Below are 13,900 nucleotides of genomic sequence, written 5' to 3' on the forward strand. Positions count from 1 at the left end.
ACAATTAGCATACCTAAGAAAACTAGTGTTAATTTAACATCATCAGCAATATCATCAACTGGTTCAAATTTAAACATTCCCAATTGTCCCTAAAGTGTCTTTTTAGCTCCTTTCCCCCCAGTTCTATCATCCAATAAAGGGTAATGCATTGCTCTTGCTAGACACATCTCTTTAGTTTATTTTTACTAGAACATTCCTCCCTGCCCTCCACCCCTGACTTTTTTTCATGATACTGATGTTTTGGGCAATTTGGCCCAGTTGAATGGGATTTCTTGAAGAGTGTTCCACTCTCTGGATTTGTCTATTTCCACATGAGTAGTTTCTGGTTAAACATTTTGGCAAGAATAGCATTAGGTGGTGTATACTTCCCATTGTATCATATCAGAGCCCATATCATCAGCTTGTCTCACCCTTGGAAATGTTCCATTTGAGCTCTTGGGTAGGATTTGATCACCAGATCTCTCCACTGTAAAGATATATTTTGCCCTTTGTAATTCACATGCACTCTGTAGGATGATACTTTGAAACCATGTGAATTTCCTATTCACCCAATGCTTTCCTCATCTCCTGATGATCCTTGGCTGGACTGGTCATTACATTGGAACCCCATCTTTTTTTGTCCATTTTCCTTTCTTGGCTTCCAGGATCCGACTTGCTTTTGGTTCTTCCTTACCTGACCAGCTGCTCATTCTCAGTCTCTCTGAGTATCCTCCCTTTCCCCTTAACTTCTCACTGTCAGTGCTCAAGGGCTCAGTCTTCCCATCACTTTCACCCTGTCTCATGGCTTTAAACACTATCTTAAAAAAAAAAAACTGAGGACTCCCAAATTTCTAACTCTTGTCCACATCTGTTTTCTTAACTCTATACTCTGTACCAACTGCCTCCTGGAAATTTTGTCTTATATGTCTCAAAGTGATCTCAAACTTCTCAGGTCCAGAAGTGATCCCCTGGTGCCCCCATCCCTTGATTTGCTCATCCACTTTAGTGTGACAACGCCATCCTTCCACTTTCCCAAGCCAAAATCTTGGAGTTTCTCTTGACTTCTATGTTTCTCATGCTCCCTGTGGCCAATCCATCAGAAAAGTCTGTTGATGCCATTTTCAAAATATATCAAGATACTGTTCCCTGTCCCACGATTCCTCTAATAACCTGCTTGCTTCTGCACTTCCTTCTTCTTGGTCCATTCTTAACACAGCAGCTAGAGGAGTCTTCATAAAATGTGCATCTTCTCCTTAAGCTCCCCATCTCACTTGGAGTATAAGCTCAAGTTTTAACTTCAGTCTGTCAAGTTCTAGATGATATCCCCCTGCTTGCCCCACACCCTGCACCCTGATTTCACTTACCATTACTCTCCCTTTTAGTCACTCCACTACTCTGATATCCCTACTGTTTCTCAAACCTGCCAGACACCACCCTCCTGCCTCAGAGCCTCTGCACTTGCTGTTCTGACTGCCTGGAACATTTCCCCCACAGATGCTCACCTGGCTCTTCCTCTCTTCTTGCAGGTCTTGTCTTAAATGTCTCTTTCTTAGGGGGCCTTCTCAGATCAGCCTGTCTATCCCTGGCACTTCTTATCTGCCTTCTCTGCTCTGTTGTTCTCCACAGCACTTATTACTAGTGGACATACTCTGCATCACTTGTTTATTTTCTATCCTCCTACTGAAAGTAAGCTCCACAGGGTAGAAACTTTGTTTTTTTAAACTGCTCAGTCCCTGGAATTTAGATTATTATCAAGCATAGAGAAGTCACTCAGTAAATATTTTTTAAGTAAATGAATTGAATGAATGAATTTCTAGTACCTCAACATAAGCTATAAACCCTTTGGGTCCTAAGTACTGACAGTCTAAAATTTCTACATTCTCTTTTGGGTACTGGTAGCTATGGCAGTAGATGGGAGATCAGAGTGTGCCTCAGACTGGGGTTCAGGGCTCAGGCCACAGCCATGAGATGGAACGCATGAATTAGGCATTGGCATGTGTCTTATGTATCTGTACATTTCACATGTATGTTTGTGTGCTTTTGTGTGTCTGTGAGAGTCTGCGTCAGTGTGGTCATGTATAAGGTTTAGTGATCCCTCTGTGTTTTCTTCTCCAAGAAAACCACAAATGCTTTATAAGACTGTAGAAATTCTGTATGCTCACAAATGCTTCTGCTTCCAGATGCTGCATCTCGAGGCTTCGGAGATGTGCTTTGGAGCTGAGGAGCAATCCAAGTCTGGTGGAGTAAACCTGGGCTACTCATCTTTCTAGCTGGGGTGACACTGTATCCTTAGAAGTACTTGAGTTCAAGTTCTCCATTCAAGCATCAGCAAAGTGGCAACACGACAACATGAGACTGAGAGAACACTGGTAGGTTTTGTATTTGCTGTTCCCTCTGCCTGGAAAACCCTTCTCCTTGGAAGAGAAAGACTGCCTGGAAAACAGTCTTCTCATGGCTGGCTCTATCTTACTATTCAGACTTCAGCTCAAATGTTGGTTGCATTAGAGAAGCCTTCCCAGAACACTCCACAGCTGTCTGAGGCTGTGCAGTTTGTGCATCACAAGAGCATTATGAGTGGGGCTGAAGTCCTGCTCATGCTCTGCTCATCAGGGATGTGACAGGAGAAAGGCTCTGAAGGACTAGCGGAGACTGTGGACATTTCTATCTAAATTAGCATCCTCCCCCAATTACCCACCCCATACTCTCTCTCACATTGTCTGCTTTTATCTTCATAGCATGTGTCAGTGCTCTCTGAAATTATGTATTTCCCGTACTTGAAATTACATCATTTATCTGCTTGTTACCTGTGTCCTCCCACCGGAGAGTAAGCCTCTTTGTAATAAAGATTATTTCTGTCTTGTTCCTTACTGTTCCGAGTGCCTGACATAGTGCCTGTCCTATCCAGTGTCTGAGTAGGTGCTCAATAAATATTTACCAATGGTGCATTCTCTGTATTTTGAGGAGATGTGCATATTTACTTGTATTTTTATTTAAGTAACAAGTTTCTCCTTAGATCAGTTAGGACATTTAAGGTCCTAAAATGAGGACCTTAGGAGTGAAAAGATTCATCCCCAGGCATCCAGGTAGTTGGCAAAGTTAGGTCTTGAGTCCAGGATTCCCAGGCCAGGGCATTGGCCACTACAAGGTTTGACCAGCAGCTCATCTGATTCACAGCCTCTGGTGCTGGTAGTGCCAGGTGGCACTGAGCCTGCTTTGCCCCTGGCTCAGAGCTGAAAAGAGAGCTGGGACTCCTTTTGGAGAAGTGGGAAGAGACTCTGAATTAATACTGGTAAATCACGCCAGAACCCTCATGTGTACATTATTATTACTGCCTGCCATATATTTTAAAATAATAACTGTAAATAATTATAAAAATAAATCTCAGTGACAAATTTTTTATTATTTTATTTCCAGGAACACATTTATTCATCATAATCTCTAGGTAGGGCAAATTGGAGCATTGGGTAGTGAATACAATTTGCAAATAGGCAATATAAGTAGAGAGAAAATTAATATGTAGTCCTCAGTGCTCTAAAAGGAGAGGAAGAACATTAATAGCCATTTCCTTGAAGATATAACTTTGAAAATATTATTTCTGATCCATCAGCATGAGGCTCCATATGAGGGAAATGGTTACAATGTGACAAGAAGCGATTAGATGTGAAATGGTATCTTTCCGTTGCTCCTCCCCAGTCTCTCACCCTGTTCTTACTGGGCTATAGGAGGAGACCTCTTTCATTTTCTTCACAAGATCAGAGTTCTGGCCTGGGGGAATCCATTCATTTGCTGGATGACCTTGGGCAAGTCCCTTCTACTTGTTAGGCCTTAGTTCTTCCTAAGTAGTCGGAGCAGATGATTTCCAAAGCAGTGCATCTGGATGATCATAAATCCAAATTACTTGGGGTACTGGAGAAAAATACAGATGCTAGGGCACCGCTACTGAAACAGAATCTCATCTGCTGAGTTCCATATATTTTAATTGAGGTTAGGGTAGGCTCTTCAGCCTCTAAGTGACAGAACCTCTCCAAGCCAAGCTGGGATTCCGGAAGGGTATCCGGCGCTTAGACACAGTGCGTCTCTCCTGTGGCTGGACGATACAAAGTTGAGCAGGTTCTTCAGGTAAATGTTGCCTTTCTTTCTAAAATGTCCAATATAAGCAAGTCAGAGATGACTCCCCTCTTGAACCCAGGTATAAACTTGGAGTATACAGCAAGTTTCAGGCAGCTTGGGGAAAAATATTTGTTTTTCATTACTGTTTTCAGAATTTGTGAAAATAAGGCTGAGATTAGCAGATAGAAATTTCAGTTGTGAATTTTCTTTTCCTTCCCCCTCCATCCAATCTCCTCCTTTCTTGTTTTTAATTTCAAAAGTAGTATATGCATGTTGCAAAAATCACAGACGAAAGGAGTAGTGTGGAAAGCAGAAGCCCTTTTCCTAGTCACCTCCAAACTTCCTTCCTTCCCCTCCCCTTGCTAATGTTTGCCTATTAATAGGGAACAACAGCAGAATCTTTTAAGATCCTAAGAGAAGGGAACTTGGAGGAACTGAGAACTAATAATAATAGTAATATTAATTATTATTATAATAGTATATAATAGTAACCAAATGACATTTGTGCAATGAATACTCATGCCAGACATGATTGCATTTAACATATATATTTAAAAATTTAAATTGTGCAGTTGGGAGGTCAGGGAGGTGGTTTGGAGCAATGACCATGCTCAATCCATGCATGTATGTACAAATATTGCAGAGTGAGCCCTGGAAACCTCTCGTTTTTCCTATACTTCCTAAAATCCCTCCTTTAGACTGAAAGGAGGCTGTGTCAGCAACAAAGAGCATTTTGTATGCAGACATGCAGATTTGTAAAAAATTGAAATCTGAATGTGGTGAGTCTGAACTAGGGACTGGGGCATGATTAATTGCAGCAACCATCTTAACCTGTTCAGGGGCTGGGCCTGAAAGAAAGGAAGCCCAGCTGAATAAAAATTCTGCTAAGGAGACGTAGGAACACTAATAAAACTTTGTTAACTGGCCCTGTCCTCTCAGCTGCTGATGCATAGAGCTGGAAGATTTAAGGAATCAGTTCCTGCTTCGCTGCTTCTGGCCGACCCTAGAATCAACTTCCTTGATTGGAAATAAACAGGATTTTCCTTTTTGTCCCCAGGAATGTGAGGAAGAACTCTAAGGGAAAGAGCCTTTTCTGCCAAAGAATAATAATAATAACAAAGATGACAGTAGGAATAAAATATTGCTCTCTTTATCAAGGATGATAAGGAAATGTCCTGTTTTATGTGTTAAACCTTCTCACTCCCCATATGCATATGTAAGAGCTCCAGAGTTCACAGGCCCAGGATTTCCAGCCCAGGTCTGATTTGAAGTTTCTGTGCTGTGTTCCTCATGAGTACACAGTAGAAATTGGGTGGCATGTCTCAATTTTGGGTTCAGAAAATAGGCTCACAATTCCAGATATTTTTGCAAATATATGAGCACAGATTCTTCAAGGATATGTCTTAAGTCATATGTCCCCCGGTGCCTAGCACAGAGCCTGGTCCTTGGAAGTGGAGGCAGAGGGGCTGTGGAATCATGGTGTGTGGCGGGGGAGCCATTTCTCAGGTAGCCATGGAATAGGGTGAGGGGACTGGGGAAGAACCTGGATGACTGCCTGAGCTGTCCCCTTCCCTCAGTGTTCCTGGAGCAGGGACAGAAAGAGTGGTGTTCAAGAAGCCCCAGGAAGACTTGTCTCCTTTGTTTGTTCCTGTAAATGGAATCACTTTGTCCACCTCCTGGGCCAACCTTATCTCGGCATTCCTTGCCCTCACCTCTCCCTAAGGGAGGGCCACATTACCTGAAGAACTTTACCTTTTCTATTTCTATTTAATTTTCCTTTTGCTCAAGGTGATGCAAACATAGAAGGATGTCCTCTACTCTCCTCTTCCAGTCTTCCTTGGTACAGAGATGCAGATTTTCTCCTCCTCCCCTGCCCCTCTCCTCCACTCCTGCTCTTCCCCCTTCTTGTTCTTCTGTAAACTAATTTCCAAAAGCTGAGGGGAGTAAGGAGAGGTGAGTACAGTCCCTTTCTGGAGGAGCACCCCCCACCCCCACTACATTTAGCAAATTTCTACTCTGCTCAATAACTTTCAATCGCTCCCTATTGTCATCAGTTTACTCTTCAAACACTGAAGCCCACTTCAATCTGACCTACCCTTATTTTTTTGTGATTTTCCCAGTTATCTTTTCCCTATAGTCAACTGGCCTCTTCTGTGTGTTCACTTACTGGTGACAAGAGTGGATGGGGAGGCATTCTTGGCAGAACTGACAACTAAAAGCCAAGCGAGGATGGGAGACGTGGGGAAAGAGGCAGGAGAGGTAAGGGTTGATGACATCATAGAATATCTTGAGGGTACTAGAGATTTTAGACTGTATTACTAGTTGATTTGGAGCCATTGAGGTCAATGGACGAAGAACTCCAGATTCAAATTGGGCTTTTAAAATGATCACCTTGGGGCTACATAGAGGAAGGGACAGGGAGTCTGGAAAGGTAGAAAAGATCCCTGCTTGCCTTGGCATCACTGGCAGATAATGGCTGCAGAACAGTCTATGCTCAGAAGACAAACCATGTTTGGAGGCAAGGGCATGGATGAGATCACCTTGAGCACCCTGCTCCTAGGGTGGGGGTGGGGGTTCCAATTTCTTCTTTGAGTAGGTTTAAGGTTGTCTCCACATGTTCTCCCCTGCTGGTCAGAGCCCTTCTAGGGAGGCCAAGGTGAAAGGTGCCTGGGCTGGGGGTGGGGGTTGCAGAATATCATGACTGTCAGGGTCTGGGCCCACTTCTTCCTTTTCAGGCAGGAAAGGCAGACAAGAGTAGACAACAGACCAGAGAGGGTGCATCCATCAGGAAAGGAGGGAGGAGTGTTAGGAGCTGGTCCATGGGGCAGCAGACCTTGGAAGATTCCCTTTGATCCCCCTTATCTCTGGAGGACAAGCTTTCTTTGCTGGCCTGCAGGACCTTTTGTTGCAGCACTTCCTGGAACCCCCCAAAGTAAACACAGCCAAGCCTGTGTTCTTACAGCTCCACTTTGCTGTATCCGCTTCTCCCAGCAGGGAGAGGGGCAGGCTGGTCAAGCCCTCAGAGGTCAATACTGCTCATCAGAAGGCAGACAATAAGGGCCCACATTACAATGTGTTGGCACCAGGCCTGAGAGTCGATGATAGCCACAAAATGCTTAACCACGATCATAATTATTGTCATCAGCCACGCAACCAGGGGTTTCTAAGTGCTGTTTAGATATACGGAACAATGATACCCCCCTTCACAAAACAGGGAGCTACAATTATCAGTAGGTCTGCTGGGTTGAGGTGCCTGCAATGTGTATGAGACCTGGAGTCTGGCATGTCAGGGCTCAGTTTTCCTTTCTTTATTTGAATGGTGTCTGTACCCACTGGAGTGGAGAGAGCAGAGCGGAGAGGGCAGTGAAGGCTGGCCTGGCTCTGAGATGCAATAGAAGACATGTGGTAATATGATAGCAAATAAGTATCTGGTAGAACCTTTGTGCAGGCTGGGGATGGAGGCACGAAGCCAAGAGGAGGCATGGAGAAAATGTGGATCCTTGCATTTGAGGACAGGCATGACTTTCCAGTTACCTGGCCACTGGGCCTGGTTTCTTTCAGACAGGAGGCAGGACTGGCCACCTTTCCCTTCCCGCTGAGTGGAAGGTGTGTGTGTGTGGGGTTGACCCTGTGGATGACTTTGAGCCTCACTAATACCTATTCCTTGTGAAGAGGGAGAGAGTAAGAGAAGCCTGAGATTTGAAGACAACATTTGATTCTCCTTCCCCAGGATTTATTACTGTCAACTGGGGTGCTTAATTAGTGAGCCTGCACTTTATTTTTAGGGAAATTCAATTCCTCTCATTTCTCCCTACAGGTGTCTTTTCAACCTTACCCCACCAGGTGTCCTTTCAACCTCTCACCCCACCCCCTTCCCGCAAAGTTGGGGAGGGGAGTTCCAACCAAGAGGCCCCACCCCCCTGGAGCTGAGGACAGTTATGTAATAATCTGGATTGTGACATATAGGAAAGGCCTCGTGCCCCCCGCAAACGGCGCAGTTGGGGCCTCCCTGATAGGAAGTCCTCTCCCCCCAGCCTGGCTCCCCCATTAACACAGCATAGCTCTGGGGACAGAGTTTTGGGGGACACTTCCTAGTCTTCTGACCCCTCAAGGGGTGACAGGGGCCTGGGACACCCAGGGGACACGGGGAAGTTAAGGGGTCACTCGCTCCCGCTGGGACGCAGGTGCCGCGGGCCACCTGTTGCGGTGCGCGGTGGAGGGTGCGGATGCTCACCTGCGCAGAGAGCTGGCCCCGGAGCCTTGGGCGTGCGCGCCAAAGAGCCGAGGTCCCCACGCCCGGCCAGCCTCGGGCTTCCGCCGGGTCAGCTGACCGCCCAGTGCGGAACTGTGCGCTCGGCCCGCGCTGCTAGCCGCCGCCGCGCTCCGCGCTGGGTGCCGCGCGTCCGCCCGTCGCCATGGCCGGGCTCGTGGTCAGTGGAACTCAAGTAAGTCCGCCCCGGGCGAGCCCCGCCTCGTTTGGCACAGTCGGTGCGGGAAGAAGAGCCGCGGCGATGGCATCCCCAGGTTAAACAGGGCTCCCAGCTCAGCCTCGGGGCTGCGCCTGCGGTGGGGAGTCTGCGGGTACCCAGGCCTGCCCCAGTTCTGGGAGGACAGAGTCCGTTTGGGGCCTGGCCCACCTCTGGCCGTGGGCGGCGAGGGAGAGGCCTCCCGGTCACCCAGGTCCCCTCCACCTCTCTCTGCCCCTAGTGCTCACTGATGAGGACTAGCCGGGCCAACGTTTCCGTCAGGCTGGATGGCAGTGCCCACAGCCCACAGTACTTTGGAAGGGCTCCTGAAAAAGTTTGCCTTCATAATTGGAAGAAAAAAATAACTTTGGTCAAAATGTTTTAATATATTCGTCTTTATGCCAGTGCAGTTTTAAAATGTAAATTTTAGTTTTAGGACTTTTTTTTCTTTTTTTAATGGAGGGAGGGGTCCATAAAGGCAAAAAGTTCCTAGTGAAAATCATGATGCACCCCTGTGGCCTCTAGGTTGGGGGGCTGTGCTCCACACTGGCTCTGGCTCCTAATCATAGGTGCCTTATCCAAGGCAGGTAGATGGCTACAGTCCTGCAGTCTTATTTCTGCACTTGACTCCTTGAACAGGTAGGTGTCTGTGGGAATGGCAACACCCCAGTTTCAACCCTGAGTGACAGATACTGAGCTTCACTTGCTTTCAGCCCTGTTAGTGAAGCCTCAGGTGGTGTTAGTCATTGCTGAAGGGATATTCAGCTACACTGGGGCCAGGTGTTTTTACCTGCTGGAAAAGCCAGGTTTCTCTCTTGGACTTCATTAACCCAGCCCTCCTTCCCACCTTTCCCTGCACATCCTAGAGAAGCAGTTCCAAGGCTTTGAAGCTTGGATTGCCTAAGGCGGATAGTGTCAGGCACAATTAAATTTTGAGACTACTTCGGGCTAAAGGGAATGTCTTCCCACTCCTCAAGAGTTCAAAAGTGATCAGGCCAGGGAAGTACCTCTTCCGGAGAAGTTAAAATTGAAGGGTCTTATTTAGCTGGCAGGGAAAAGGGGCTTAAGGGGAGTTACTATGGCTGCCCAGAGGATGGGACTGGAGGAGAGGGCCAGGAACGGCCCCCATGTCCCCAGACACCAGGTCTGTGCACTTTGGGCCCTTGGAGACTGATTCAAACAGATGGAGCTGCCCAGAGAGAGGACCTGAGAAGGCAGGCTTCTGGGGAGTTAGGGCCCCAGTGTCTGAGGCTCCTAGGCCAGTGCATCTGAGTGGCTGTCCTGAGGTCAGAACCTCTTTTAGCATTTTGCCTCTTGCGGTTTCTAATGACAGCCGTTACAAGAGGTAGTGCCTTTAATGTATGTCACATGGTATTTCTCAAACTTTGTAGATCTTTCTTAAAGGACAAAAAAAACTTCCCAAGAGCTTATAGTGTTGCTACTGTTTTTATTACAGAGTTGCTTTAATCTACAAACATAGAACAAGGTAAAACTGTTTTCTAAGTTCATCTTAAGAGACCTATAAACCCCCAATCAAAGGGATGGTTTAAGTGCAAAGAAAAAAACCATAACACCACTAAAATTAAAATAAACAATGAGGTGGATGGTTATTTTTTGCTGAAACTAGGTCAATGCTTGTAGTGCCACTGTGTACTGAATGCTGTTATCCTGGGTTTTAGGAGTTCCACAGGCCTGTAACAGGCCTCCCTCCAGTATTCTCTATCAAATCTTTCCATTTAACATGTATCTTCATTTGGCCTTCTTTTGGCTTGAATGCGTCATTTATATTCAACATTAAGTCCTCAATACTTTTTTCTACTAGTTTATGACCAAGTAAAGGCATCAATGCAATTGTAGACAAATGCAGATTTGGAATTTGGGGGCTGAAATCTTGTGCCCAAGATACATCAGCATAACAAATCCCTTCCATAAAGATACTGGTCTGATCAGCAATGGCCACTAATGCCAAGGACAGTTCTGTGTACTCTATCTCATTCCTATGGGTAAATTGAGGATAATATGTGACACATGGGGCTATTTCATGAGGATTGAATAAGCACTTAATGTGTGCTAAATTATTCTTAATACCTTTGGAGGCAGTTAGTGTTAGACTGGTTTATGGAAGAGGAGACAGTTTCCCTGAGGTTGTGACCCACCCAAGATAACACAGCCAGTAGGCAGCTTGGGGACCCAGATTCCTGCCTTAGGACTGTGTCTACTGACAGAGCTGGAAATTTAAATCCAAAGATCTCCCCACCCTGGGTAGGGCCAGGCATCATAAAATAATCTCTCAGTCTGACTACTGACACACCCAGCAGCCCTAAAAATGTTCAGGGAGTTAGACCATCCCAAACGCAGAGAGAAACCAGCAGTCTTCTCCAGTTTTGTAATTTCCTGCAGCTTCTGTTCCGAGGGGCTGGGTATGTGTATGTGTGGGAATCTTGTACAGACATTCCAGTTTTTCTCTCTGAGGTTCCACTCTATAGTGGTCTTTAACTTGATATATTTTTATTCATTTCCCCAATAGAGGTATCCTTTTCTGTTGTCATTCCACACAGGGTGGAAGTCTTGGAGTACAGATTATATAAGGTTGGCAAATAAAAAGTACAAAAGTTGGTTCCTCAGTTCAGTCTAAATCAAGATAATTGGCTAAATGCAATGACTTCTCTATCTGGATGTGTTCTTCTGTGCCCTTTAAGAATTATTCTCTACATCCCTTCTAGTTTGCTGAAGAAGCGAACTATTTTTGGTCTGGCTCCTTGGGCCTTGATTCTTGCATTAGGTGGTCCTGTGCTCCAAGAAGCTTCCTGATCTCCTGAGAGGTATTGTCTTCTACCCAGGAGCACTTCATAAACAAGTCTCTTTTCTCCTTGAGCACTGGTTGCAATGCCTGGCAGTAGCTGCTTGCTGCTTTTAAGCCTTTTCTAGCTGATTTGAATCCTTCAATGTGGTCAGCTTAACTCACATCTCTAAAAGCTTCTAGTTTATCGTTGCGGTGGTCCAGGCATGCAGATGGCTTATCAAGTTGGTTTGCACACTAAATATTGGTCTTTGTCTCTGTGGCCTGGGAACGGGTTGTGCTTTGTTTTGTTTTTCTGGGATATTGTGCTGAGATCCTGTAATAAAGCAAGCTGATGAAAATCTTGCCTGACTCTTTATAAGAGATCTGAATGCTTCATGTCGATAGCTCTTCTTGGTGCTCCTGCTTCCTCTGGAGGGAAATCCTACAGAAGAAAAAGGGAGCAAATATCCCTCCTTTTTCCAGGCTCTGACACTCTCCTGGGGCATGCAACATGGTGTCATGAAGTGGTTCTTGACCTTTCAGCTAAGAAGACTCATTTTAAAATCAAAACACAAGGATAGATGCACCATTGGCATTGTTGATCAAGAAAACACACGTCCGCATGTGGATTTTGAAGCAACCCATGGCCCCCGAGTTGAAAGACCTTATTTCTGGTGCAGGACGTGGTCCAGGCTCTATCACTAAGAAGCTGTATTGCACTGGGTCTCTGGAGTCTTAGTTTCCTTGTATAAAACATGAGGGGTTTTGACAAATTGCGTTCCCACTAGATTTAGTCCTTGGCAAGTCTGAGGGAAGAACTCGGTTTCTCTAAAGCTCAGCTTCTCTGGTGTTATATCACATGAATCTTGACTGGTGATGACATGTACAAGATGGTGGTGCATGCTGGGGTGGAAAGGATGGGTTTTCTGGTGAGCACCATGGGCCTGGAGGTCAGTGTGAACTTACAGAAGCTGCTGCTGACTGAGTGGGCGTCCTGAGGGAAATTGAACTCCTTAGATTGATTGGGGCCAGTCTGTCCTTGGTGTGTGATATCCATCTCTGCTTGGAAGCACAACTTAATTTGTTACACAAGGAATTCTCAGGAAAGATGGCTCCATGTAGAGAGGAGAGAGACTGCTGAACTGGACTTCAAGCCCTTTACTTCTTAGCCTGTATCTTCCTGAGTCAGATTATTTTATTGGAGTCAGCTACTTTTCTGTCCCTTCTCCTCACTTTCTCTTCTCCAGGAAAGAAGTTACTGGAGAGTGAATACAGTATACTGTGTTGTCAGCAGTCAAGACATGACTTGAAAAACTGAGGGTTTTGGGGTGAAATATGTATTAGGTTGAGCCATGTGAAAGCTGTTTTTGTAGTTCTAGAATGATTGGCTATAAGTAATTCATATGTAATATCTGAGGGCATAAGATGGCCACCATATTCTTGCTCCTCATGAGGGATTTTGACAAATTGCGTCCCCACTAGATTTAGTCCTTGGCAAGTCTGAGGGAAGAACTGGGTTTCTCCAAAGCTCAGCTTCTCTGGTGTTATATCACATGAATCTTGACTGGCGATGACATGTACAAGATGGTGGCGCATGCCAGGGTGGAGAGGAAGAATAACCTCCTGGGTATAGTCTTTGACTCATTCCAAGACATCCTTGTCTGTATGTGTTAGAAGAATGTGGATTTGTAGGGGGAAAGGATCAAGGCTGTAGCCATTTGACAGGCCTGAATTTCTACCTAGTGGTTGAGAAGGTTGTCTTGTAGGGAAATACCAGGTATTGTGACCCACTGGCTAATTCCAACCCATGGATTTGTTTTACGGGTTTTGGAATTAGTTGCCAATCCAACTGCAGGGTGCCATCTGTAAAAAGAGATTTCAAAGACTGAATGGTTGGGACAGTGAGAAAACCCTCTGACCTTCCCGCAGCCAGAAGTCCTAGGATCAAATTCAGTTCAGCTTCTTAATACTTGGGCACATACTAAGTTAATAAGAATAATATAAAATAAGCGAAAGAAGGCCTAAGGAAACAGCACTGCAAGCAGAATGGTGTTGATTGCAAAAGGCTTCCTGGAGGAGAGACCTGGAAGCTCTGGCTACGCATCATTGCCCCGTTGTCTTTGAATCAACTTTGTTCCTAGTGTGGAGGACATTTTGTACCCAGTGGTAATAGGATGGGATTGGCCGTCTTGGGAGGTTTTCTTGTCCAACCTTATTTGTTCCAGCATCCTGCAGGTTGAATGCTGGTAAGTGCATGTGCTGTGTCTTTTATGAGGTAATGTGCATAACAGGGTATTTGGAAGAAGGGTGCACAGTGAAGGGGAGGGAGAAGGAGAGCCAGTGGGGCAGCTGTTGGAAAGGCCCCTGGGCAAGAGGCTGATCGCTGCGATTTTATCAGCGTGCTCTGATGTTGGGATTTTTTTGGGGGGAGGGGTGTGGGGAATGCTTGAATCCGGCCAATTTTAGTCCAGTTTCCATTGTGCTGGGATTAGTCTCCATCATGCTTAAGTGTACCAGGAAAGGGGAGCTGTTGGCAGAATCCCTGAAGCCCTCAAAGCTGATT

The 13,900-nt window shown here is 45.7% G+C and overlaps 1 protein-coding gene and 1 long non-coding RNA gene across 2 annotated transcripts in view; one reads left to right on the forward strand and one right to left on the reverse strand.

The window, feature by feature from the left end:
* Positions 1-3,360: 3,360 nt before the first annotated feature.
* LOC118933805 (uncharacterized) lies at positions 3,361-8,460 on the reverse strand. The gene is made up of 2 exons (XR_008998950.1): positions 8,324-8,460; positions 3,361-4,117 (listed from the first exon to the last, which is right to left on the reverse strand). It is a non-coding gene; the product is annotated as an uncharacterized LOC118933805 (long non-coding RNA).
* LRMDA (leucine rich melanocyte differentiation associated) overlaps positions 8,044-13,900 on the forward strand; it is a 1,052,350-nt gene continuing 1,046,493 nt past the window's right edge. The window contains exon 1 of the mRNA XM_036928616.2: positions 8,044-8,534. Within this exon, the coding sequence (XP_036784511.1) occupies positions 8,505-8,534 (30 nt within the window). The 5' untranslated portion in view covers positions 8,044-8,504. The remainder of the gene's footprint in view (positions 8,535-13,900) is intronic.

The sequence above is a fragment of the Manis pentadactyla genome, chromosome 8, assembly GCF_030020395.1.
Source record: "Manis pentadactyla isolate mManPen7 chromosome 8, mManPen7.hap1, whole genome shotgun sequence".
Lineage (NCBI taxonomy): Eukaryota > Metazoa > Chordata > Mammalia > Pholidota > Manidae > Manis > Manis pentadactyla.